The sequence below is a fragment of the Esox lucius genome, chromosome 22 (genome assembly GCF_011004845.1).
Source record: "Esox lucius isolate fEsoLuc1 chromosome 22, fEsoLuc1.pri, whole genome shotgun sequence".
Classification (NCBI taxonomy): Eukaryota; Metazoa; Chordata; class Actinopteri; order Esociformes; family Esocidae; genus Esox; species Esox lucius.
Genome location: NC_047590.1, coordinates 21,066,833 through 21,094,571, shown reverse-complemented (window position 1 = coordinate 21,094,571; position 27,739 = coordinate 21,066,833). Strand labels below are relative to the sequence as shown.

Genomic DNA, 27,739 nt, shown 5'->3' with positions numbered 1-27,739 from the left:
TCAACCACTTGGACAAGCAGTGGCTTTCAGATAGAAAATACATAGAAGAGGCTTATGTGAATACTTAATCTCCACTACATTTTGACCAGTATGTACCACAAATCAAACATTAATAAAATAATAAGCATGAACTTGTGATTAGTACTACAATCATTATTTGTAATCTATTAAACCATAAAACCACTGTACCAGTTAATTTTATAAAATGCACAAATACTTACACAGTTGAGGAGTCAAATTCTCATAATCTTGTTTTTGGTAAACCAAACAAAAATGTCAATAACAACTACAAAAGACCCACAATGACATATGATAGTTTAAATAGCCCATTTAAGGAAAAAAGGAGTTTGCTTAGGTTGTGGGGCCTGTAGGTATTTGCTGACAGAACTACTATACATCATCCCGCTAGGTATATAAACATTTATTTTGAGCTAATATAGCTTTATTTCAATCTAAGTAGGTATTCTCAAAAAAAACAAATACTCTATTGGCTAATATGCAGTCTACCTACTCCAGTTCCCTTGGCAGTAGTGGTTCCTTCTGCCACATTGTGTTGTAATGGCTCAAACAGCGCTTTTCTGGGGAAGTCCCTCCTCTTTGAGCATCTAATTTTCCACTTCGACACTTATGGCATAAAGTCAACCATTTAATTTTATGATTCCTGTTTGTTTTCCATTTTCTATTGCCCATTGAATTATCTTTAACAGTGTAGACATTTAGTGAACAATAACAGTCTAAAATATAATTGTATCAGTTGATCAGCTACTTCCTTTACAGCTATCTGTTTGTAGACCAGAAGTTGAACATAGCGGCGTTGTTACGGTTTATGTTCCGGTTGGTAGAATTAATCACCAATCATGGGGCCCAGCCAATGTGACTGTGTATTGATTAGACAAACTGTATGGAACACCACACCAGAAATTATTTTTCTGTGCCCCATACAGCAGACAATTCTACAGTTAAAAGAAACTTGCCAGCAAAAATTGCAACTACATAGTGCTTCATTTCCTAGCATATTTCGAATCTACACACTCTCATGAACATTTCCTGCAATACATCCAATGCGGCGTATATAATCGTGTTTTCTGTATAGGGCAATATGTATTTCATATACAGTAATTTGCATTGTGGGCAATGGTATTGGCAGATATAATCACCAATTATAGTACAGATGTAATTTTATGCAGTACTGGTCAATTGCTTGGAATTAGGCCTGAATATCTTTGCTGGAGTTTGCAGGGACAGTGCCTGGTCATTACACTGCAACAACGCATAAATTAAAATAGAAACAGTGCTGAAATTACAAGAAAGCAAATGGTAAATAGCAAGGTAATACGAAGGGAGATCTTCGCTTTAGTTTGCAAGGACAATGTCTGGCTGTTACACTGCAACTACGCAGGAAGTAAAATGGAAACAGTGTTGAAATTATAAAGAAACTACTGGTAAATAGCGAGGGAATAGTAGGGAAGATCTTCACTTTAGTTTGCAGGGGCAATGTCCAGCTGTTACACTGCAACTTTACAAAAGGTACAATGGAAACAGTGTTGAAATTATATAGAAACAACTCGTATATAGCAAGGAATTAGGAGGGAAGAACTATGGTTTAGTTTGCAGGGGCAATGTCCGGTGGTTACACTGAAACTGAAGTTGAAACTAAATGGAAAGAAGAAGGCTAATACTGGTAAATTGCTTAGTAATTGGAGGACAGCCATTTGCATTGCAACTACGTAAGGTAATATAGAGCTCACAGGTAAACTGTAAAATTCAGACCATTACTAGCGGCAACAATATGAACCTTGGATAACAATGATTATCCAAGGTTATTATCCACTCAAAATAAACATTAAATAAAATGTTGTTTGAAAAGGGAGATGGCTAATGCTGTATTGCACATAAAAAACGCAACAGCATTGTAGTAAAATTGCACAGTGTAGAATTGTAAATACAGGGGACTTTAACAATTTCTGAAATGACAATAATGTCAGGAAAACAATGAAATACAGGATTGCAACATATCAACTGTTGATGGGTAATTGCCCCATTCTGACATGGTTGTAGCAGTCTTCATTCTGAAATGTTTTGTGGAACTTTCCTTGAAATTATTTTCTGCAGAAAAATTCTTACTATTGATGTGTAGGCACCATGTTGTTACCCAGTTTCCTGGAAATAACCTAGTTATTACCTCGTTACTTCCATCCTGCCAAATAAAGTGATATCATGCTAATTATGGGTGTGGGGCTGAGAGGTTCAGACGTCATTTACATTTGTAGGGTTGTCAAAGTAAATTATAATTTATTTTTTGACAGTGGTAAATGCATGTCCATTTTTTGACAGCAGGGACCCTTTTAAGCACATTTTACACAAACCTTTAAAAAGAACACTTAAAGAGGAATTTACCCCAAATCAATGTTCATCTTTTTCTAGTCAATCCACAATGCACATCATCTTGAAATCACACAGAAACATAACTTTGGACTTTTGGACTACTATGCCTACTATGTGGGTTAACTTTCCACTTCGTTCAACCGTCAACTGTGCTCCATGTTTTTGTGACTAAATTGTGCAGTTAATAGTTAACATTTTCAAGCATTTTTGATATACTTTGCTAACATTAGCAAATGACAACATTGGCATACTTATTTGATTGATGCTATCAAATTCAGCGATGGCCTCATCAAAACCAAACATAGCATTTTCCGCTTTGACTCTAATTATTTGTTGACATGGCTAGCATTAGCGACTCTACTTCCCTTGCCAAAGCTATTGTTTAGGCTGAAGTTGGCCAAGTACCCCTCACAACACTTTAGTGATACAGTTCAGTTGCACAGAGGTTTGGGATTAACTTCCATAACAAAGGGTTATCATTGTGCATCTAAAGGGCATCTATATTTTTCCGGATCAGGATTTAATCGTGTGTAGTGTTGCTTAGAAGCCTGCAATGCTATGTGCTAAACCACTGCTGAAGCCTGGATAACTGAACATATTTGTACTTCAATTGCTACGATATGTGTCTAGTAGAGGCTGGTATTTGAAAGCATCAACACGTGTGCTCAGGCATCAAAGAACTGTGGCACCCTGCCTTTTGCAACAAGCACTTTTAAAAGAGTTACTACTAACTAGGCTAACTATGAACAATTGTCACACAGCTCAAAATCTCTAATGCTGCATTTCCACTGGTACCAAACACTGGTGTTTTACCCTCAAAGTCCAGATTTTTTCTGTTTCCACTGACACGGGCCAAGGCGGTCACAAGGCTGTGGCCGAGTAGCCCAGCTCTCACTTGCTGCCAATTCGAATGGCGATGTGTATCGTTATCTTTAGGCTTCTCTAATGTTTTTCAACCGATCTAACAAACAGATCCCGGATCAAATGAAGGAAAAGAAACAGCAGTACAGGAAAGCAAAAACACAGAACAGAAAGAGTTGGAATGACCGAAGGTGATACGATGCCATTGACTCAATAGAAAAACGGAGCGCTGCTACTGAGACATAGCTTGCAGAACCTATAACACAAATTTACCTCAAAATTCTCCCAAATCCTTCTATTAAAGGTAGATAGTTTTAACAAAATACTTATTAAAACTAAACAATGAATACACTGGTTTAGTTGCAGTGTCACGAGTGTAGGTGAAGGAGCCAGTTGCAGGAGTTTAAGGAAGAAATGTGTTTTATTACTTAAGTTCAAACGTCGTATTGTAAACAAACTGAGCATGCCGTTACTGTTTATTTTACTACCAGAAAAATATCACCTTTTATTTTTCATAACCGGAAATCCAAATAGTGTTGATAGTTTACTCCTCCCCACGTGAGCCCCTCCTTAAGTCCTTGGTACCAAATGTACAGTGGAAACAGAAAAGTCTGGAGCCAACATTAGGATAAATCACAGGTGTAGCCCTGGTACCGGGGTAAAGCACCAGTGGAAACACGGCATCAGTAATAACACCATACATTCAAAGTCATTGTTTTCAATACCAGAGACAGTCAGGTGTCAGACACTCAACCAACATAGCCTTTGTACAATATCATGTGACAAAGTGTTTCGACACCTGGCGTTATGTACCAAGAAGTGTTTCAGTACATGTCTTGGAACATAGTTCCGATGCAGTCAGTGATGAACAGATCAGAACAATATGGAAGGTGAGTGCCAAGCAGCCCATCTCTTCTCAGTGCCCATCTTTTGTAACAGGCTAGCATTAGCTCTTTCAATGACTTTACCACTCTGCTCAGAAAGTCTAACATCCATTGAAATTGACAAAAATGTGCTAAAATTGCTGACTCCATGTGTGCATAGCTGAGACAAATAGCCTCAAGGCTGTAATTGCGGCCCTCTACCAAATATTGAGCAAATGAAGTGAAGACTTCTGCAAACATTTCTTTTCTGTTTTGTATTTGTAATTAAATTATAAAAATGTGTAGATTTTATTTTTCACTTACATACATAATCGACTTTTTGTATCAGTGCCAAAAACTCTTGATTAAATCCATTTTGATTTCAAAACATACAGTATTGTTGCTTATTGTTAACAATGAGGGGGCAAAATATCTGGCTTATAGGCCAGCACACATTTTACATGTTAGCAAGCCAGTTAGTTACTCAGCCATAGCAGCTAGCAAGCTAGTTATTGGTGGAACAAATGTAACTTTGTCTGGAACACAGCAGCTTCCCTAACCATACTCCTTTTCATTTTAAATTATGTTTAAGTGGCTGGATCAGCTATGTTAGATAGCTTAGCTGAGATTAGAGCATAGCCAATGCTGACAAATCAATACACTTTAGAGATACTGCTCATTAGTGCTGTAAACACCTCAACTTTTTTGTCCTGCACTTGTTTGCACAATTCCACTGCCTTTCATTTTCACTGTTAAGCTGACGTTATTTACTTAATATTGGACACATCATGGGAATCATTTTTTTCAATTGTCAAATAAATGATGAACTGTTAAGAAATACTGCCCACTGTTCCACAAACAAACCTCACCAAGATGTAAAATGGTAGGACATGACTTCCTCATAAAAGCATGCTTGTTTTTTATCATGCAAGGAGGGTGCAGAGACTAATTCTGTTATTTGTAGATACATTTTTTGGCATGGGAAAGTCGCTGTCTGCCTGTGTTGTTCCTATTATCACGGTTTATTGGTGCGATATGTTTCCGTCTCAAATATGAATAAAAATGGGTATCTGGATATTATTTAAATGTAATTTAAATTGAAATCCCACCTATTGCCAAGCTGTCAGTGCAATACGTTCTCATCAAAAATGTGAAAAGAAAAGTGAATCTACATATTTTTCAGTGTTCTTTAAATTGAAATGTCGTCCCGATAACTTTCATTATTGTGAAAAGTGAATAATGCTAATTGGGGAAAGAAATTGCTCTAGCAAGTTTCTTCCACGTTGCTTTCAACCAGTCTAATCCAATTTATAAATGGAAAAGAGCACTGCTACAAGGAACGACAACTATTTTAAATTAGTGGTGCCCAGGAAAAACATGCTAATACACAGTTTCTAGTAATAGAAAATGATCAACACAACCCTACACGAGGAACGTATTCAACACCATCCGAATATTATTTTACCAGACAGTATCAAATGCCTTTCATTCTCCACTACTGTCAAGAGTAGTTGGACCATTTACATGTAAGTCACTTATGTAACGTATCCAACCCTAAAGAACATTCAACACTCCAAGGATCTCCAAGGACCACATCTTACCACCACTTAAGCACCATGATGGACTTGAATTAGCATCTAAAATTTAAAGCATTTCTTACTTTCCATCCCAAATCCCTCTGATACGTGCGGTGCCTGAGTCAGTGGCAGCGAGCAATCTTAGCAGGAAGATGTCACCCACAACACAGACTGTCTTGCTCAGAGACACACACTTGTTTTACGCACCAACACACACTCCATTACACCTCGCTGTGGCAAAATGTCAGGCTGTTCACTCTCTTATTAGGTTCTCACAGTACCTTCTATTCCTCTTTTTCCAAAGATCCCTGTCTCCTCTTTGTCTGTCAGTCTCAATCTCCCTAACCCCAGTCTTTTTTTAACCTTCATCTTACCAGGTAAGTTGACTGACAACACATTCTCATTCACCGCACTGACCTTGGAGCAATTAGGGACAGAACAACAGCTTTTTCCTATTGCCGGCTTGGAGATTCGATTTAGCAATCTTAAGGATAGTAGTCAGATGCTCTAACGGCTAGGCTGCCTGCTCACCTTTTTTCCTCAGTCACTATCTCTGTCCTTTTTTCAGTTAATTCACTATCAGTGTCTCCCTCATTCTCTCTATCAATTACAGTATGCTATGCCAGTCGTCAATCCTATCTTACCTTAATGACATATTATTTCTGAAATTGAACTCCAGTTCCATGGAATTGAGATTAGAGGTAAATGAAGGTAGAGGTAAACAGTAATAGTGCTAGGTAAATAGTAATTGTACTTGTACTGCTATAAATATCCTTGTAAATACATGGTTGCTGCTGCCTAAACACAGATAAGCACATACTGAACCTTAATTTAGACACTCAGAAATTAACCTAATGCAGCAGGCTTCAAATAAATGCTGCAGAGCAGGAGCATAGGATTAAGCAGGATATTGAGGGACACATTAAATACTATTCTCAAAGTTTTATTATTGTGGGATTTACCTGCTTCTAACATTAGGGGGACAGATCCCCCCTGCTCCTACGCCTTTGCCATAGAGGAGTTAAGACATCAAATGACAGTGTGAAATGGAAGCTAGTTTAAAGACCACTGTATCCATACACAAAATGTATTTTTGTTTTCTGGGCACTCTGCATTCGGTTCTCAAAAACACAAGACTTCCAAAGTCTTGTACAGTGAGCACTGAAAGTTTGGATGAGTGATTTACATACAGGATTTTGACCTTGGGGTGAGAGAATGTGACATAAATGGTCATTGTGGCATCTCATAGTCAAAATTCCCACAGTAATTCTGATCAGAACAGGAAATAGGAAGGAAAAGCCATTACGATACACCCTGAATGAAAGTTTGAATGGGTGATGGTTGAATTCCAATTGTCTAAGTGAACCCAAGAAGTCATCTTTACAGAAAATTCACTCAGAATGTCAAAATTCCTGGATAAGTTAACACTGCACCCCACCCATTGCAAATTCCATTCAGGTTCTCATGGAGGATATGTGAATATTTGTGTTATGCTCTTGCTGAGTGGATATTTCCCCAACATACACAAGGATCAATGCCTTAAACAAGGTGGTTAGACTTTTTGTGAGAATGATAAGCGAAAGAAATCTTGGCTTGATGGATCAATCAGGTGTTCACTTTAATGACATATGTACAATGTCTGTCGCATCCAAAATCATGAATCAACTGAGCGAGTAAAAGTGAGTCGGTCTCATATGGACTATTGGCATTCAACCAATGAGTGAGTGAGCAAGCAAATAAGGGAGCAAGTTAATGAATGAGTGAGTAAAGAAGTGAGAGAATGAGCAAGTGGACAGGTAAACATCTGCTCGCAATTAACCACCAAAATCGTTCATGCCGCACTTTCTGTGACACAAAGTCGGACTTTCACAGTTCAAATGCCAACTCACAGGTAAGCAGCCTTGCCCTCCTCCATCTCCTTGCTCTTTCCACTGGTGGTTGTCTTCTTGCTGCAGATCTTGCGTGTGATGCACATGAGCAGGCCGCACTGACGCAGGAAGTAGCAGCTGACATCCACCACCACGAGGACCAGGAGCAGGCCGGCCAGACCAAGGCCCACCACGGGCCCCAGGCCCAGGCCACTGAATAGGGAGTCTGCTGGACGGAGGGAGGAAAAGGAGACGGAGAGTTAGAGAGAGAAAAAGAGACTACAGTCACTCAAAGGGTCACGTCAGCATCCAAAATATATTACAGTGATATTACCAGTGCCCAGACACACTACAACCCCCAGGCTGACCCCGGCCTGCTGAACAGGGAGTCTGCTAAGACTGGAGAGCACATTCAATCACAGAGTTACTTAAGTCACAGAGACACTGTCTTTGCCAAACAGAAAGAAAGCACACACACAGAAACCTGCAAACACTGAGAACTCAGACAGACACAGGACACGAATCACATTGATGCTCGAATTCTGTTAATATTTACTACTGCACAATTTGAACAATCAGTGGAAAGCAGCGTCAGAGCAGCTTAGCACAAAGAATGGCACGAGAGAGAAAGAAGGGGAAGAGTGAGAGAGAGAGGGAGAACCTTGTGCCTAGAAATTTTAATTAAAGTAGCTGTTTTCTTTATGTTGCATCATGGGACGTGATTCAGCAGCAAACCTCTTGGATTGGATCAATATTTCCCCTCTGCCACGGCGCTCTCCGTCTCGGCATTGGCGAGTTTATCGGAATTCATTTGAAGGCAGATAAGGCAGAGCTTAGTAGATAGTAACCACTTTCCTGTCTCCCGTGAAGAGTCTTATCCTACATCCCAAATGACAACCTAATCCCTTTATAGTGCACTTTTTTAGACCAGGCCTTATAGGGTTCTGTTGAAAAGTAGTGCACCATATATAGAATCGTTCTCCAACCAGTATGCCTATGTATAGTTTTGCAGGTACTCCTCAAGGGGATTTTTTGTTTGTTACCTTATTCACCTTTTCTCATCAAAGTCACAATGTCATAACACTTTTAATCTCAGGGGAAGGAAATAAATGCATACAGGGTTCAATTGTCTATGTTTAATATTTTAATGCAACACTGAAATTGTTTTTGTATGAAATAGTAAGTGTTTGGATTACTGATAACTGCTTTGAATGTCTCGCTGAAGGTTGGTCAGGGAAAAAGCTATGTGAAATAATAGATGTACATTCATTTCCGGAATTTTATAGACATTCCTATGTGAAGCCATTTTTATTTAGCAGCAGAGGAAAGGCCTTGACGATCTTGTCAATAATTGACATCAATTTAACATTGCTAGTAAAAAAGCTAATATATAGTTCAACACGAGTTGAACTGCATGAAATAATATCATCTGAACAAAATAATCACATGAAAGAGGCTGTGTTATATAAAGAAAAATACGAAATACATAAAACCTAAACAGAATAAAAACAAATTGATGGATTTTCCCTTGGCCCCTTTTTCTAATCAAATAATAATAAAAACTGTTATTCCATGGCAAACAGTGGATTGTACATATATACCTTTACACCTATTGTGGAGTCCATAAGTATTTGGACAGTGAAACAAGTTTTGTTATTTTCATCAAATCCACAACATTGGAGGTTAAAGTGTAGACTGTCAAGTTTAATTTGTGGGTATTCACATGAAAAAAACTTGATCCATGTTGGAATGATAGTCCTTTTTACACAAAGCCCCCCATTTTATTAGACCAAAAACAATTGTGCAAATTAACAACCTTAAGTCATCATATTTAGCACTCGGTTGCATATCCTTTGCATTGAATGACAGCTTCAAGTCTATGGCCCATAGACATCAACAAATGCTGGGTATGTTTCCTGGTGATGCTCTGCAATGGCTTGTACTGCAACCATCTTCAGTTCCTGCCTATAGAATATGTCTGCATCTCAAAAAGGGACGGTGACATTGTAGGCAAATTGTAACAGAGGGAAGCATTTTGGCAACCCAAGGGGACTGAATGATGATTTTTTTCATTTTTGGGTCAACTGTGTGAGTTGAATGTTTTTGTGTGTTTTTTTGTCTGTAGTGATATGCATTCGTATCCATGTTTATATACTTTGATTCAATGCATTGACTCATAAGGCCACTAGGCTATAAATAGAAGAAGACGCCAGCTGGGTGTCGAAACGTCTGTCACTTTTATGAATTAATATAAATCGACACAGGGACTGATTCCTGCCTTTTTTATTTGAGTGATCCAACTACTCCTTGCCCTGTACTAGGCCTCTTGGTAGCTTTCCATGGCAAGTATTTTTGTTGAATGTTTGTCAAAGTTGTTGAACACCCCTCCTACCCTTTGTTTGCTGAGGCACGTAACCCATCTGAATTCATCTTCTGTTAGTGTCTGAAACTTTTGAAATGTCAGTCAATCGGGCGATTGACTTGGCCATTCAAGAACATTTTGGAGCCATGTTCGACCCTAAAGAAACTGCTTGTTTGCTCGAGGACTATGTTGGGGTTCATTGTTTCTGCTGCAATGCAAAGTGCTGTCCAATGACATTAAGGCATTTGTTTGGATCTGAGCAGAAAATGTTTCTGTACACTTTGGCAGTCATCCTACTGCTACATCATCAGTTACATCATAAGTGAAGACAATTAAGACATTTCCAGAGGCAGCCATACAACACCACTTCACATTCCAAGGTAAAACTGAAATGCTAGTTCCTTACTTTCCACACAAGTTCCTTACCAGTCTGGTACAGGTTAATCTTTTACTTATCTGTCCACAATACATTTTCCCAGAACTCTTCCGGATCGTTTTGGTAATGATTTTGCACCTTATAGTCCAGCCACTGTAATTCTAGTGTTGAAGTGCTCTGCAAATGGTAGTGTCTGACATATCCACTCCACTCCTGTCGGACCTTTCTTTGAATTTTCTTTTCTTCATAATGGAGAGTATTCTTTGGTCATCCACTGTAGAGATCTTCCTTTGTTTAGCAGGTAATTTGCTGTTACTTAGCTAAACAGTCCTTTCATTCTTCTTAGGTATGGTTTTGTAGGTAAAGATTAAGTCTGGTCTAAGACATAAAATTCATTTCTTTAAGATTGATTTAAATAATACGAAGGCAACATATCAAATGTTGAACCAGAGAAATTTATTGTTTTTAGAAAAATCACATTTCATAAAAGTTGGGTCAGGGGCATGTTATTTACTGTGTTGCATCTCTTCTTTTAACAAGACTTCTTTTAACAAGACGTCATGCTGTTGTAATACATGTAGAATGTGGCTTGGCATTGTCTTGCTAAAATAAGCAAGGCTTTCCTTAAAAAAGACATTGTCTTGATGCCAGCATATGTTCCTCCAAAACTTGTATATACACTCACCTAAAGGATTATTAGGAACACCATACTAATACTGTGTTTGACCCCCTTTCGCCTTCAGAACTGCCTTAATTCTGCGTGGCATTGATTTAACAAGGTGCTGAAAGCATTCTTTAGAAATGTTGGCCCATATTGATAGGATAGCATCTTGCAGTTGATGGAGATTTGTGGGATGCACATCCAGGGCACAAAGCTCCCGTTCCACCACATCTCAAAGATGCTCTGTTGGGTTGAGATCTGGTGACTGTGGGGGCCATTTCAGTACAGTGAACTGTCATGTTCAAGAAACCAATTTAAAATCATTCGAGCTTTGTGACATGGTGCATTATCCTGCTGGAATTAGCCATCAGAGGATGGGTACATGGTGGTCATAAAGGGATGGACATGGTCAGAAACAATGCTCAGGTAGGCCGTGGAATTTAAACGATGCCCAATTGGCACTAAGTGGCCTAAAGTGTGCCAAGAAAACATCCCCCACACCATTACACCACCACCACCACCAGCCTGCACAGTGGTAACAAGGCATGATGGATCCATGTTCTCATTCTGTTTACGCCAAATTCTGACTCTACCATCTGAATGTCTCAGACCAGGCAACATTCTTCCAGTCTTCAACTGTCCAATGTTGGTGAGCTCATGCAAATTGTAGCCTATTTTTCCTATTTGTAGTGGAGATGAATGGTACCCGGTGGGGTCTTCTGCTGTTGTAGCCCATCCGCCTCAAGGTTGTGCGTGTTGTGGATTCACAAATGCTTTGCTGCATACCTCGGTTATAACGAGCGGTTATTTCAGTCAAAGTTGCTCTTCTATCAGCTTGTATCAGTCGGCCCATTCTCCTCTGACCTCTAGCATCAACAAGGCATTTTCGCCCACAGGACTGCCGCATACTGGATGTTTTTCCCTTTTCACACCATTCTTTGCAAACCCTAGAAATGGTTGTGCGTGAAAATCCCAGTAACTGAGCAGTTTGTGAAATACTCAGACCGGCCCATCTGGCACCAACAACCATGCCACGCTCAAAATTGCTTAAATCACCTTTCTTTCCCATTCTGACATTCAGTTTGGAGTTCAGGAGATTGTCTTGACCAGGACCACACCCCTAAATGCATTGAAGCAACTGCCATGTGATTGGTTGATTAGATAATTGCATTAATGAGAAATTGAACAGGTGTTCCTAATAATCCTTTAGGTGAGTGTATTATTCAGCATTAATGGTGCCTTCACAGATGTGCAAGTCACCCATGCCATGGGCACTAATGCACCCCCCCCCCCTACCATCACAGATGTTGGCTTTTGAAATGTACACTGATAACAAGCCAGATGGTCCTTTTGCTTTTTAGCCCGAAGGACACGGCGTCCATGATTCCCAAAAATAATTTCACATTTTGATTTGTCAGACCACAGGACAGTTTTCCTCTTCGCCTTAGTCCATCTTAAATTACAGACAATGATTTTTGGAAGTGTTCCTGAGCCCAAGCCGTGTTTTACAGAGTGATGAATCCCTCCCCATCTTCACTTCTGAAACTCATCCTGTCTGGGATGCTCTTTTCATACCCATGATTGCTACTGCCCTGAACCAATTAACCTATTTATTTGTAAGATGTTCCACCAGGTTATTTTTTTGTATTACACAAATGTTCCAGTTTTTTTATTCCCCTGTCCCAGCTTTTTTTAAACATGTTGTTGGCATAAAAATTCAATATGGGCATATACTTTCAAGGAACAATAAAATATTTCCATTTAATCATTTCATATATTTAGGTCCAGACATATTTAGACACTGATACAATTTTCATAATTTAGGCTCTGTACGCCACTACAATGGACTTGAAATTAAACAAATGAGATGCAACTGAAGTGCAGACTTTCAGCTTTAATTCAAGGGGTTGAACAAAAATATTGTATGAAATTTTTAGGAATTGCAAACATGTCCAATTACAGTGACTCAAATGTGATTGGAGAAATCATAAATAAAATTTTCATTCGAGAATCCTTTGCAGGAAATGACTGCTTGAAGTCTGGAATGCATGGACACCATCAAACGCTGGGTTTCTACCTTTATGATGCTTTGCCAGGCCTTCACTGCAGCTGTCTTCAGTTGTTGCTTGTTTGTCTTAAATCTTGTCTTCAATAAGTGAAATGCATGCTTGATAGGGTTGTGATCAGGTGATTGACTGAGCCATTGCTCATGGGTTGCTTTCACAGTATGGTTTGGGTCCATGTCCATCTGTAAAGTGAAGCGCCGTTCAATCAACTTCGCTGAATTTGGCTGAATCTGAACAGACAATATACACTACAGATTTCATCTGTCTGCTTTTGTCTTCTGTCACAACATCAATAAACACTAGTGACCCAGTGCCATTGGAAGCCATGCATGACCATGCCATCACACTACCTCCATTGTGTTTTGCAAATAATGTGTATGAATGCAAAGAATGCTGTTCCAGAACTGGGCTATTTCTTTTAGATGTTTTTTGGCAAAGTCTAATCTGGCCTTTCTATTCTTGAGGCTTATGAATGGTTTGCACCTTGTGGTGAACCCTCTGTATTTGCTCTTGAGAAGTCCTCTTTATTGTAGACTTGGTTAATGATATGCCCACCTCCTGGAGTGTGTTCTTCACTTGGCTGGATGTTGTGATGGGGTTTTTCTTTACCATGGAAAGGATCCTACAATCATCCCCCACTGTTTTCTTCCGTGGTTGTCCAGACCTTTTTGTGTTGCAGAGCTTACCAGTGTGTTCTTTTTTTCTGAGAATGTACCAAACTGTTGATTTGGTCACTCCTAATGTTCCTGCAATCTCTCAGATGGATTTTTATTTTGCAGCCTAAAAATGCCCTGTTTCACTTGGATTGAGAGCTCCTTTGACCGCATGTTGTGGGTTCACAGCAACAGCTTACAAATGTGAATGCCACACCTGGAATCAACTCCAGAACTTTTACCTGCTTAATTGATGAAGAAATAACAAAGGAATAGCCCACACCTGTCCATGAAACAGCTTTTGAGTCAATGGGCTACTTGCACTCTGAGTGGTGACGTACTTCACTTTTACAATAATACTGCTTCACCTGATTCCGGCGTGCGTTAGTTGTATACATTAGTCTGACGGCGCACGTTTAGCTAGATAAATAAACATGATTGAGACTCTGAAAAATATATTTAAGACCATATTTTTTTTTAAAACAATTAAAGAAATATTTAGAACATTGCTCTGTACCTCTGTGCACCGCATCTACTAAATTCAGTGGGGTTATTAGAATGCATAAGTTCCTGCTTGACGTGGAGCTGAAAAAGCAGTGATTAGTGCAAACTAGGGCTATCACAATATCAGATTTTCACTACAAGATTATCGTGGCCAAAATAATTTGTGGTATCTATATAAAAAAAGTAGGTTTGCTATCAGTCAAATTCATCTTGAACTTTGTTTAATGTGTTTTATTTATCTTTTTTGGCAAATTAATTACACTCAAATACGAGTGCATGGAGGTGGAGTGAGTCTGTAACCATAACTATACAAATAAAAAAATTAAAGCGTACAAAATGAACAATTACACTTAATGGTTAGTGAAAAGGCAACCAGATGAACTGATAAACAAAAGATCCACAAGGCTTAACACCGAGAGGAGTTTTTGGAAAAATACAAAACATTTTCACCTAGTGAATAGGCTACGAAAAGGTGTTAATTCAAACACTAGTGTATAGGTCCACACCTGTTGTTTAGGCAAATGCTCGTTTGTCCATGAATAAGCTATGGAAAAACCGAGAGAGAAAAAAAAAAAAATCCATGCGAATAGGCATATCTCTCCTCAGGGTTCTAGTGGGGCTAACAAGTTGATTTTACGACATTGCATAGGTCCAGTCTACTTGTTTAAGCAAGGTGACATGAATAAAGTATGGAAAAACGGAGAGGAGTATTTGAAAAAATACAATGTCCTTTTTTCCACGTGAATGGGCTACTAAAACTGTGTTTATGCGAAAATCTCACGGGGGTTCTAATGAGGCTAACGAGTTGATTTCAACGCCAGTGCATAGGTCCAGTGTGCTTGTTTAAGCATTTGTATCGTTTGTCTACAAGTGACATGAATAAGATACCAAAAAACCAACAGGGGTTATTGGAAAAATACAACTTCAGTCTCGCCTAGTGAATACGATATTATCATATGTGTATTATTAACATGATATCAATATTACATTTTTTTATATCACGGTTATCATCAATACCGGTATATCGGTAAATACTCCGGGACCACTTCACTATATTACAGTCCAATCTAAAGTATGCAGCAGGCATTTAACCAAAGACCAGCTAGGTCAGTGCTGAACCAACCCTGTTCCTGGAGATCTACTCTCCAACTCTAATTTAGCACACCTAATAGCACACCTCCAATATTTGCGCAGTAAATGAGGAGGGGTTTCCACGATTCTCTCATCTTTTCCCTTGACGAATAAGTCAGTTATCGTCACCTAGATTGACAGTTATTGTATCAATGTCATTGACGAATGAAGGAAACATTTATGCTGTTGTGGCATCAAATGAAATTGCTTTGGCAGTGTAAAGTTTGTCTTCAGTCTCGCTTGTATTTGCTCAATTCTTATGACTATTCCAGTAGTAAGATACTAGTAGGCCAATTACTGGCTTTTAAGCCATTAAACTTCATAAGAAACGTTAGTCAGAGTAACAATGCTTAATGGTGTCTAGCTAAATATTCAAACTTGGCATGACATTAATGTGTAACAAAATGATCTAATGATGCAATTGTATGATGAGATAGTATGTCCCAATCGGTCCCAATACTGGCATACTAGCTTACTATATACTAAACATCATCCGCGAAGTACGTACTTGTAGAATGCAATTTGAGATACATAATTAGTCTGGATCATGACTACTGTGCTGTCTCCGAACCAGCTTCACTGGACGTCATTTCATGAAAATGAGTACCTTCGTAATCATTTATGTATGTTGTTAAATACATCTTAAATCCTTTCTCCAACTTGCTAGCTGGAGCCTTGAAAATCATCTATTAACGATTAACATTGTTCATTTTAGCACCATTATTTTAATAACAGAGCAGGACAACCAGAAATCAGGAGCAGTATTAAGGAAAATGCGGAAATGGTTGTGCAGGGAGCCCATTGTCCAATTAATTTTGGTCCTTCATATTAAAGAGCTGTAATTCCAAAACCCTTCTTCCAATTTGGATGTGAACACCCTCAAATTAATGCTGAGAGACTGCCCTTTAAGCTCACATTCATTATTCAACTGTAACTTCGATATATTTTGGTAAACAAGCAAAATTACAAAACTTGTGTCAGTGTCCAATTATTTCCAGACCTAACTGTATGTTGTCCAGTCCCATTACAGTCCCATTGGCCATTTTAGGAATTTGGTTCAAGGACTTTATAGGAATTTGGTACATAGTAGGTATTCTGCAAACTTCTAGTACCATTGGCAGTTCCAGTGTAGGAAAGCACCGTGATCTTGTAGTGGATGCAAGCTTTGACTGAAAGCCAGTGTAGTGAACAGTGGAGCGTGGGCGAGGCTAGCATCTTTTTAGGGGTGCTTCAGCAATTTTGGAGTAAAATTTTTGTTTGTCTTTGACAAGGTTAAATAATGTCCAAAACATACTCCGTAGTTTGTGGTTTAAAATGTATGTGTTAAGGATTAAAATGAAAACATCCCCGCTTAGCAAATGGTGTCATCCTCTTCTCTTCTTCTATTTCTCCTCTGTACCTGCACCGCTCAGCACGATCGTCATCCAGCGCGAAACACGCGCAGAGTGAGAACCCGTTATGTCGTGTTGTGAATCAACTAAGTTGCTCCTAAGCTGTGTCTCACACTTATTTCCTTTTACCTAGAGTTGTTCCGATTCCGAAACCATATCGGTGAGTACTGGAGTCAGTATCCTGAATCAAGGTACACCTATAATATGTGTTTATTTTCGGACTATTTTAGTCCAGCGGTTCGCCCCCGCTGTGGAGTTGCACAGGACCTGGGTGACTCGTCCATAGTAATAAACGGAGAGAAGTAGCGCCGGTTACAATGTTCTTCCGCAAGACGCATGTAGTTCTGTTCATTAACTGCAAGAGCGTATAACAAAAACAGCAGCGCGACAAATAAACTGCGTACCTGTGTAGTGCGTACGTGTGTCTCTGTTGTTAAAGTTTATCGTTAATTTGATACTCATTTTAACAATCAGGAGTCATGTAAACATGACATCACGTGCGTCTTTTCTGGTCAGTCATGGAAACATGAAGCCCTGGCCTTTGGACCAGAGTGAAAACAAACATCACTGTATACCACCAGTATGTGTTAAAACATTCACTGTGGCTTTTTAAATGAATTGTTATTTATTCCTAGATTTATATCTGTTGTTTTTCAGTTGTGGCTGACTATCAAACTAGACAATAAAAGAAAGTTTAATGTTTTTCTGCAAAAAACTTTCTGAAGCGCAAGAGTGAGGCTGGTACAGTTCAGGACATGCTAGCAGTGTACAAACTCCTAGATTTGGAAATGTTCCCTTCACTGATATATGCTATGCAGGTTGCCTTGATAATACCAGTTAGCAGCTGTACATGTGAGCGGTTTTTAGTGCCTTGCGTCGGCTCCATACATGGCTCAGGAGGACCACAGGCCAAAGCAGACTCCAGCACCTAGCTGTGATGTCTATTGAGAAGGAGTTGCTTGAAAAAATTTAACACCAAAGGGTCATTGACTGGTTTGCCACCCTCAAAGTGCAGCGACATAGATGAACTCTCTCAAAGTAGAGCCAAATGGGGATTCAGGGGAAGTACTTCAAGACCTCTGTAAATAATCTGGATATTTTTGACTTTTTGGTTTTACCTTTTTTTTCTTTGCTCTTGATGTGAAGCTTGTTTTATTATTATTTATTGATGACTTATATTGGTTTATGAAAGTTCAGACAGGCGTGCAACCAGATATGTTAGAGATGGCCATTTGTTAATAATTTACAGAAGATGAATTACATTCTGTTGTCCAAGTACCTGTTTGTTCAATAAAAATAAAGTTGAATCCAATCTAACCAATCTGATGAATGTTGATACAAAAGGAGGCACAAGGAGTTAACGATCCGGAAAACCAGCTGAGTGAAGAAGGTTTTGTGTTTGTTACAGGGGGCTGTCTGTGTGAACTCTCACAATTAAGCTGGTGCTCTGAAAAGGTAAAAAAAAAAAGAAATACATTTCTGGATTTTGGAGTTAGTAAAAACCAATGTTAAAATGATAAAGTTATTTTTCAATAGACATATTTTTTGTTTTTGTGTGAAAAGAGGGTGGGTGGTGGCAGTGGGGCTCATTGGGTGCTCAGCACCCCTAAAGCTCTGACCCTAGAATCGCCCCTGCAGTGGAGTAAACAGAAACATTGTCATTATAACGTCCAATGTCAATGACTAGGTGCAAACACTCTTATCCAGAAAAGCTTACATGAGCTTTTAGGGTTACAATGGGGAGAACAAGTATTTGATACACTGCCGATTTTGCAGGTTTTCCTACCTACAAAGCATGTAGAGTTCTGTAATTTTTATCATAGGTACTTCAACTGTGAGAGACGGAATCTAAAACAAAAATCCAGAAAATCACATTGTATGATTTTTAAATAATTAATTTGCATTTTATTTCATGACATAAGTATTTGATCACCTACCAACCAGTAAGAATTCTGGCTCTCACAGACCTGTTCGTTTTTCTTTAAGAAGCCCATTACCTGTATTAACTGCACCTGTTTGAACTCGTTACCTGTATAAAATACACCTGTCTACACACTCAATCAAACAGACTCCAACCTCTCCACAATGGCCAAGACCAGAGAGCTGTGTAAGGACATCAGGTATAAAATTGTAGACCTGCACAAGGCTGGGATGTGCTAAAGGACAAAAGGCAAGCAGCTTGGCGAAAAGGCAACATTAGAAAATGGAAGAAGTTCAAGATGATGGTCAGTCTCCCTCGGTCTGGGGCTCCATGCAAGATCTCACCTCGTGGGGCATCAATGATCATGAGGAAGGTGAGGGATCAGCCCAGAACTACACGGCAGGACCTGGTCAATGACCTGAAGAGAGCTGGGACCACAGTCTCAAAGAAAACCATTAGTAACACACTACGCCGTCATGGATTAAAATCCTGCAGCGCACGCAAGGTCCCCCTGCTCAAGCCAGCACATGTCCAGGCCCATCTGAAGTTTGCCAATGACCATCTGGATTGATCCAGAGGAGGATTCGGAGAAGGTCTTGTGGTCTGATGGGACAAAAATAGAGCTTTTTGGTCTAAACTCCACTCGCTGTGTTTGGAGGAAGAAGAAGGATGAGTATCACCCCAAGAACACCATCCCAACCGTGAAGCAAGGAGGTGGAAACATCATACTTTGGGGATGCTTTTCTGCAAAGGGGACAGGATGACTGCACTGTATTGAGGGGAGGATGGATGGGGCCATGTATCGCAAGATCTTGGCCAACAACCTCCTTCCCTCAGTAAGAGCATTGAAGATGGGTCGTGGCTGGGTCTTCCAGCATGACAACGACCCGAAACACACAGCCAGGGCAACTAAGCAGTGGCTCTGTAAGAAGCATCTCAAGGTCCTGGAGTGGCCTAGCCAGTCTACAGACCTGAACCCAATAGAAAATCTTTGGAAGGAGCTGAAAGTCCGTATTGCCCAGCGACAGCTGGATCTGGAGAAGGTCTGTATGGAGGAGTGGGCCAAAATCCCTGCTGCAGTGTGTGCAAACCTGGTCAAGAACTACAGGAAACGTATGATCTCTGTAATTGCAAACAAAGGTTTCTGTACCAAATATTAAGTTCTGCTTTTCTGATGTATCAAATAATTATGTCATGCAATAAAAAGCAAATTAATGACTTAAAAATCATACAATGTGATTTTCTGGATTTTTGTTTTAGATTCGGTCTCTCACAGTTGAAGAGTACCTATGATAACAATGACAGACTTCTACATGCTTTGTAAGTGGGAAAACCTGCAAAATCGGCAGTGTATCAAATACTTGTTCTCCCCACTGTTAAGTTCCTTGCTCAAGGACACAGCAACTGATTTTTCACCTTGGACTCAAACCAGCAACTTTTAGGTTACTTGCCCTGCACTCTGACGCCTTTAGCTCACTGCTGCTCAAATTCAATGACCTAGGACCACAAAAATCTAAAGAAAATGATGTCAAAGTATAGGAAGAGAGTTTGATCAGCATTCAAAAGGTAACATCCCAAGGGACAGAGCACATTAACAGATTTGCTTTTCCACACAGTAGCACATACTCTCCAAAGCATATCTTTCTTGAAGTGCTAGCTCATATGTTGTTTGCCTTGCATTCCATTATGAGCCTGGTTTGATCTCTGCATTATTGGAGGGAATCAAAGGACAAGAAGTAACAGATTTTAAATGAACAGGAGGGACCAAGGAAGGAAGCCAGAGGGAAATACACAACGCTTTTCAACTATTCACACCTCCGATTTCCAATTTCCAGAGCAATAAGGTGAAATGAAAAATAATCCTCGCCAAGTGAATGTAATTCAAATCTTGACAGAGACATGCTGTAAATGTCTATTAGGCGCCATGCAATGTTCAAACGATGATAGCTGGCGTAATAAGGTTTCCGTGCACTGCATGCCCAATGTCGATGTGGCACATCTCAAGGTCTCAGGGTAGCTTGAACTCTCAACAGAAAAAAAAAAAAACAATGAGAAGAAAGGAAAAAAAGGAGGAACAAGGAAAAGTTTTGTTCTGCTATTAAGTGCCTCTGGGGTTTGCTGCACGAGCTGCCCACCTTTCGTGTGTTCGGAAATTCATTCCAATCCATTCCGCCAAACGTATTAAAGTTACAGCTGGGCTCGGCTTCAAAACACAACTCGACTTCATTTTGCAGGGCCGAGTTAAGTCGTTTGAAGCCTTTGAGAATTGCAGGGACCATATCAATTCCAGAGGCCCAGTGTGGGAATAGAACTCAACACCTTATAGCTTTTGATTTTATCCTGCTAAAAGAATCCTTGCAATGACAATCGACTCAGTAAAAAGGGGTGGAATGGACAATGTTAGTGTTTGCTAATTATCTCAAAAGCATGCTAATTGCACATCTTTCTGGTCCTGTAGTCTCCATCCCATCAAATGGATGGCGATGTGTATCAATTACACTGTCTGCTTATTCTTTGTTATCCATCTAGAAAGTACCTGTAATTGGCAGCTGATTTATTAGCCCATTAGCAGCTTAATCTGCTAGCCTGTAATGCTGGACATTGTGTACTGTATATCTATCTCTCTTGAAGTGGAAGTCATCTTATGTCTGGCATTGACTCATTAGGCCTGAGCGCTGATTGAGTTGCACTTGATTAGATCTGAGTAGTAGTCATTCGCTTAACGATGACTGAATGGAAGCCATTGATTGGGCGGAAGCTTGTGGGTGCTAATGCATCTCAGGGATAAACATCGTCATTGTGAGTGGGTGTGTGTGTAAGCGCCATCTTATCCATACTTAAGGGTATTTCAAGTTCTTTGCTATGAAGAATTATTGCTACTCCATTAAAGAAAGCCTTGGAAGAAAATCAGCAGAACCACTCCAGCTCCTCTTATTTAAGAAATGAGAGGAATTAAGAGTCTGTTTCTCTGCCATTACTGAGACCGAATTAAAGAGCCTTAACATGGCTGAAATACACTTCAATAATCAGGAAATGGAAAAACCTTAGAGGACTATCAATAATGAAAGTAGAGTGATTCTGAAGAGCTTAAATTGCTGCTTATGTCTTCCGTCACGTCATAATAATGTGGTTTTAAAATACTTTAAAAAATACATATTAAGGTCATCCAAAGAAGCAGTTTGGGTTCAGTGCTTTTCAAGTTTCCGGCTTAGGGATTTGAACCAGATTTGAACCAGAAACAGCTAAGCCACTATGTTCTAATACACTATTTTCCTGCTATTCCATGCAAGCAACATTTTGATGCGTTTCCACATTTAAAATCGAATGATCTGAAATATAAGTTTATATCTCCAACTTCAACCGACCCTAAACTTCCTTTTATATGCTGTCCCAATACTTGAACAGTGTTCCATGTATATAAGTTGTACTAAGTCAAAGGTCATTCAGACACCAAGACACTTTCTCTCCCTAACTGTCTGTGAGACCCCATTCACAATTCCACAAAAGTGATGGATGAAATGGCCCCAACTACTGTCACATGCACACACCTTCAAAATGGCGAGCTCAAATGGAGCGTTACCTCCAAACATGCCTTTAAAGAGTAAAGTACCCTCGTGGCCGCCAGGGTTGTGGAACGAAATGGAGCTGGCCATTTGGGGCTTGACGGTGCGGCTATTGCTGTAAAGCCCAGATAACAGTGTTCCTTAGGAAGGGAAAGAGATGGGGCCTAGAATCAGCCACTCGTTAAATCACACGGCTCAAATGACTCAAAATGGCTGCCTAAATGAGACGCCTGACAACCACACGACTGCTATCATAGTGATTTGATGTGCTCTGTCCTTTTTGAGAATCGCCTTCAGAGTGCCCACCAGAGATTATTGGCTAAGAATGGTTGAAAACGTAAACACTCTCAGCATTTCTAAGCAGTTTCCCTAACATATTTTTGATGCCAAACCAAACTATTACCTACATATTTTTATAAACTACTTTCAAATGTTGGGGTCACTTTGGGGTCAAAGAAAAGCCAATATTTTTTTTTAAATAACAGCAAATTGATCAGAAATACAGTGTAAACATTGTTAATGTTGTAAATGACTATTGTAGCTGGAAACGACAGATTCTTTATGGCATATCTACATAGGGTTTGAGAGAATATTGTGTGATTGTATGCTTTGTTTTAAGTTAAATGTGTTTAGATAACAACATAACTTTGTTTTGTAATCGTTCGCATGAAGTCACGGTCTGTCAAAGCTTGCAACTGTTATTAGCCAATGGGTTTATAGTACTCTTTTGAATTCTGGGTGGTTACACCCCTGTATAAATGAGTGCGGTTTGCTATTTCCTAACAACAACCATAGAAACGACACTTACTGCGATACTATTTAATAAGTGATTGAATTCTCTACCTTTACTTCAACCGGGTACGTTCTTTATTAAATTCCCACTGTATTCCTACAGTGTACAGAGGCCCATTATCAGCAACCATCAGTCCTGTGTTGCAATGGCATGTTGTGTTTGCTAATCCAAGTTAATCATTTTAAATGGTTAATTAATCATTAGAAAACCATTCTGCAATTATGTTAGCACAGCTGAAAACAGTGCCTATAAAAAAATGTAACTGCAATAAATAGACCAGCTGAGTCTCTGGAGCATCAGCAATTGTGGATTCAATTACAGGCAAAAAATTGCCAAAAAACAAAACTTTCTACTAAAACCCAAATGTCAATTCTTGTTCTGAGAACTAAATGCTATTCCATGCAAGAAATTGCCAAGAAACTGAAGAACTTGTACAACACTAATACTCCCTTCAAAGAACAGCACAAACTATCTCTAACCAGAATAGAAAGAGGAGTGGGAGGCCCTGGTGCCTCCCAGCAGACTGGGCAAACGAACACAGACACTGGACAGAGGAAGACTGTTAAAAATCAAGTTTTCGGTGTTTGGATCACAAAGAAGAACATTTGTGAGACGCGAACAAATGAAAAGACGGTAGAGGAGTGCTTGATGTCATCTGTTAAGCATGGTGGAGACAATGCGTTGGTCTGGCGGTGCTTTGGTAGGGTTAAAGTCAGAGATTTTTACAGGGTAAAAGGGATCTTGAATAAGGAAGGTGCTATCAATCCATTTTGCAACACAATACATGCCAATTTCCTTCTACAACAGGACAATGACCCAAATCACAGACTATGCAGGAAATATTTTGTCAGCTGGTATTCTGTCTATAATGGAATGGCAAACACAGATCTCACCAGATCTCAACCCTATTGAGCTGTTGTGGGAGAAGCTTGACCGTATGTAAGAAGTGCCCATCAAGCCAATCAAACTTGTGGGTGGTGGTTCTGGAAGCAGGGGGTGAAATCTCTTCAGATTTCTCCAACAAACTAGAATGCCAAAGGTCTGCAAGGCAATAATTGCTGCAAATGGAAGATTCTTTGAAAAAAGCAAAGTTTGAAGGACATTATTATTTATTATTAAAAAACAGTATTTTTAACCTTGTCAATGACTATATTTCCTATTCATGTTGCTATATTTCCTATTCAAATTGATTTCATTTATATTTTCATGGACAACAAGGACATTTCTAATTGACCCCAAACTTTTGAATGGTAGGTATAAGTATAATATTAAAAAAAATGTATATTACTAAAACATTGCATTCATTGTATTTAATGTACAGGCTTTTGGGGATATTTTTCAAATGGTTTATAGATACTTGGGTGTACATAAAACTGCCATGTTATCCTTTGAGAAAATGACATTTATGAGAGCTGGAGCTACATTAATGGACATTATAACAATGCAGATAGATATGTCATATCAGTAACTTGTGTATTGTAGCTATTGTTTAAAGTTATTATAAAAATAATATTGTTTACAGGCCTTCATGTTCTGTTAGTTTTTAACCACTTAACCCCCACACTATCTTTGTTGGACATGGCAGTCTATGAAATTCTTCCAGAGAATGAGCCTCCTCCCTACGGGAGCTTTAAACAGGGAGAGACATATTCGTCAACATACAAAATGTCCCGTTCCGTTCACATTCATCAGTCCATATGGTAAACATGCAGGAGATGTAAAACCAAGATGGATGCTGAAAACCCAACAGAAAGGAAATCATTCAAAATGCCGGTGACGAGAAAGGAGGTGGTAATTTAGGTGGGAGTGGGGGAAGACTCCATAGTGATTTAAGAGGTCTAAAGCGAGTGCTATGATTTAAGAAGGGATGGGGAGAAGGAGAGTAAATTGAAAAGGAACCAAGGGCAATGTGGCAATCAATGACATTTTCCAAAAGGGGAGTTTATAGACAGAAAAAAAGGGAAGGAGTCAAGGAAAAGGGAGGTGTAGTGGCAGTTTATTGACAAACTAGGAGAGAGAAAGAAAAGAAAGGCGAGACGAAAAAAAGTAAAGTGACAATTTGAGACCCAGGGAATGCATAATTCATAAAGAGGGTGAATTGGAAAAAGGGACTGTTTGGAGATGAAACACCAAGAGAGGTAGATAAATAGCTCCATGGAGGTTTTACGGCATATCAGAGAAACCGCAGGTATAGGAATTTAATGGTGTTGCCAGAATATCAGGGAAATATGCCAACCGACTTGGGTGGGTTCTGTGAAGCATAAGGTTGCAGGTATAAATCTAAGGTAGTGTCGTCACAAATCCCAAGTCTATTTGACAATCATATCTATTCTATATAGTTCATTTCTAACTGATTGTCCTGTAATGTTTTACCTTCCTTAATGGACCCTGTGGGAGGTGATTTGTGACAACTGCAGGCAGCTGTTATGACTCAATCGCCAGTGGTCTGTTTGGGCCCCTCCACACTAGCTCATTTGAGACCAGAATCTTTAAAGCTCTCAGTAACTCCCCTGTAAATAAACTGGGACAAATGAAAAAGGTTTTTTTCCCCACCGCCCTTTATCAGGGTTTGTTTCCCACCATGCACCACTGTACGCTAACAAGAGAGGACAGCCAATCGAAGTGACTCAGCTTAAGCACTGTGTTCACAGCTTTGTTTTCCATTTAAGAGCAGGACACACACACACACTAAGGTGATTTAACTGTTCCAGTAATGACAGAGGCAAACAGTCCTTGAGCAGCAACCGAAATGACTTGAAAATTAATGGATTAGTGCAAGTCTGAAACTGACTATGCTGGGGAGGAGCATCCATAGATGTGGTGACTCACTGAAAATGAATCTCATTGTGACTGTGTGCATGCGTGTGTATGTATGTACAATACCAGTCATAAGTTTGGACACACATATTCTAATGAATAGCCGTGTGTGTGTGGCCATATATAAAACTCTGGTGGGAGGAGGCTGAATATTATAAGCATCCTGCCGTGGGCCTCAGAAGTCATTCCTCATGCAAGCATTAAGCAATGGACTTGCCAAAGTCCCCGACAGATATGCTCTTCAAACAGCATGGCTTAATCAAACCAGCCCACTCTATTCACTGGATCCAGCTCCCTTTGCCCACACAACCACAGTACAAGGATTTTTTTCGAGTATGTGCTCATACCTTGTGCGTGTGCGTGTGTTCATGCGTGTACGGGCCTACAACTGAGAGTACCTATGATGTCGGGTTTCTGGGGCATGAAGAACTGGTAGAAGGTGGGCTCCGAGAGGCCCTTGACGTTGCGGGCCGTGATCTCCACCTCGTAGCGTGTGTTCCACTGCAGTGGCTGAAGTAGAGCAAAGTCATGCTGTCCCGACACCAGCTTTGTCATCCACTGGTCCTCCTTATCCTGGGGAGCGAGGAGAGGTGGGCGGAAGGATAGCGAGATGGGGAGAGGGAGGAAGAGGGGAAGAGAGAGAGCGATGAGAAGGGTTAAGAAAGACAGAGAAAAGGACAGGGAGAGAGAGAGGGAGAGAGAGACGGTGAGTGTGGGAGAGGGAGGAAAGAGATGGACAGGGAGAGAGAGAGGGAAAGAGAAGAGGGCGAGAGAGACGGTGAGAGAGACAGTGAGAGTGGGAGAGGGAGGAAAGAGATGGACAGGGAGGGAGAGAGGGAGGGAGAGAGGGAGGGAGAGAGGGTGAGAGAGAGGGAGAGAGAGACAGTGAGAGTGGGAGAGGGAGGAAAGAGATGGACAGGGAGGGAGAGAGGGTGAGAGAGAGGGAGAGAGAGACAGTGAGAGTGGGAGAGGGAGGAAAGAGATGGACAGGGAGGGAGAGAGGAATATTCAATGACAGTTGGACACCAAGGACACTCGCTAAATTACAGCCTTTGCGTGCACTTCATCAAATTCACATTAAATATAGATCAAAGTAATTACATTGCGAATGTTTGTAACCTTTATTGTGTTTCTCAGAAAAATCTGAGATAATGGTATTTTCCGCAAGAGACAGAAAACATTGGTGTAATAGAGCCATTGTGTACGTTGATCGAGTTAAAAGGTTTTTATTGCATTAACTGGGCTACCCTAACACATATCCACAGCTTGGTTTTCTATTTTCCCAACAACGGAGGACAAGTTCACTTTTGGGCATTGAAAACAACAGTTCCGGTCACCACTTCATTCTTACCTTCTATCCAGCAACTCATTCTCTTCTTTCATTTTCCCTCTACCCACCTCAGTCTCCTGTATGCCCCACCCAATCCACTCCTCCTTCCCTTTGCTTTATTCTCCTCAAAATCTCCTATGTTCCTCACCTCTATCCTTCTCCCCCTCCCCTGTCCCCCCACCACCGCCTCTGTCCTCACCACCTCCTCCCAGGTCTTGCCTTTCGTTTCCTTTCTTTAAATCAGCTTTTTATCTCGTCATAGGAAAACCGGGTAGAGGAAATTGAAGTGTCACAATGTGAGGGCTGTGCTTTGACAGCATGCCAAATGCATATTCAACCGTTTAGCCTCCTAGGCTTCTTCCACCAAAATGTCAAAATGCAAGAGGTTGAATAATACGCAAAAGACTTTGTGAAAACAGGCCATGGTTGATTTTTTTCAGGGTCATAGTCAGTGGAACATGGTGGAGCAAAGCTAAGACCAACCCAGCACCAGAGAGCAGTTAGATGCTTTGTGGACATGTGTCTATTTCAAAGCTGCCCAACCCCATTCCTGGAATAGGGTCACTCTCCCAGTGTCTCTCTCCAACCCAGTTGAGAATGACCTGTTTCAGTCTTTC

General features: G+C 40.1%; 1 protein-coding gene across 7 annotated transcripts in view; it reads right to left on the bottom strand.

Annotated features, from left to right (window-relative positions):
• Positions 1-27,739, bottom strand: part of LOC105019665 (neural cell adhesion molecule 2) — a 436,025-nt gene that overhangs the window by 10,359 nt on the left and 397,927 nt on the right. For 5 of the 7 annotated variants that reach the window (XM_020042073.2, XM_020042077.2, XM_010886014.3 and 2 more), the window contains exons 14-15: positions 26,191-26,365; positions 7,576-7,783 (exon numbers count right to left, since the gene is read on the bottom strand). In XM_020042073.2, coding sequence (XP_019897632.1) covers positions 7,576-7,783; positions 26,191-26,365 — 383 coding nt within the window. The remainder of the gene's footprint in view (positions 1-7,575; positions 7,784-26,190; positions 26,366-27,739) is intronic. The other 2 variants (XM_020042074.2, XM_020042076.2) reach the window with 1 other exon arrangement.